Source organism: Mizuhopecten yessoensis, unplaced genomic scaffold (assembly GCF_002113885.1).
Source record: "Mizuhopecten yessoensis strain PY_sf001 unplaced genomic scaffold, ASM211388v2 scaffold5383, whole genome shotgun sequence".
Lineage (NCBI taxonomy): Eukaryota > Metazoa > Mollusca > Bivalvia > Pectinida > Pectinidae > Mizuhopecten > Mizuhopecten yessoensis.
Genome location: NW_018406022.1, coordinates 275 through 663, shown reverse-complemented (window position 1 = coordinate 663; position 389 = coordinate 275). Strand labels below are relative to the sequence as shown.

Here is a 389-nt window from a genome sequence, read left to right as displayed (position 1 = left end):
TAATTGATTTTGGGGTTACCAGGGGACAAGGTAAAGGAAGCAGATAGACTAATTTCTGTGACATGTTCATTTTTGATTTTGAACAAATTTTTATTTTCCAACACTATATAATGAAAACATGCCCCCAAACCAGAAGCTTATTCAGATAGAATATGTTGGTTATACCAATTTTCATATTCATTCTAATTTAAAGGTTGATCAAACAAGAAATGTGACATGTGATTGGTAAGGGTATATGAGTTATGATATGATCACATGTTACACCCACTGACCAGATGTTGTTTTGTATGGCAGGCATTTGAGGTGGCTGACAACGAGTTGGGGATCTCAGCATTGCTGGAGGCAGAGGACATGGTGGCAATTCGTGTTCCAGACAGACTCAGCGTGGT

The 389-nt window shown here is 38.3% G+C and overlaps 1 protein-coding gene across 1 annotated transcript in view; it reads left to right on the top strand.

Annotated features, from left to right (window-relative positions):
* Window positions 1–387, top strand: part of LOC110450627 (MICAL-like protein 2) — a gene marked incomplete at its 3' end in the record, with an annotated part of 19054 nt that extends 18667 nt beyond the window's left edge. Inside the window, exon 4 of the mRNA XM_021498244.1 lies at window positions 295–387. Coding sequence (XP_021353919.1) covers window positions 295–387 — 93 coding nt within the window. The remainder of the gene's footprint in view (window positions 1–294) is intronic.
* Between the last annotated feature and the right edge of the window lie 2 nt (window positions 388–389).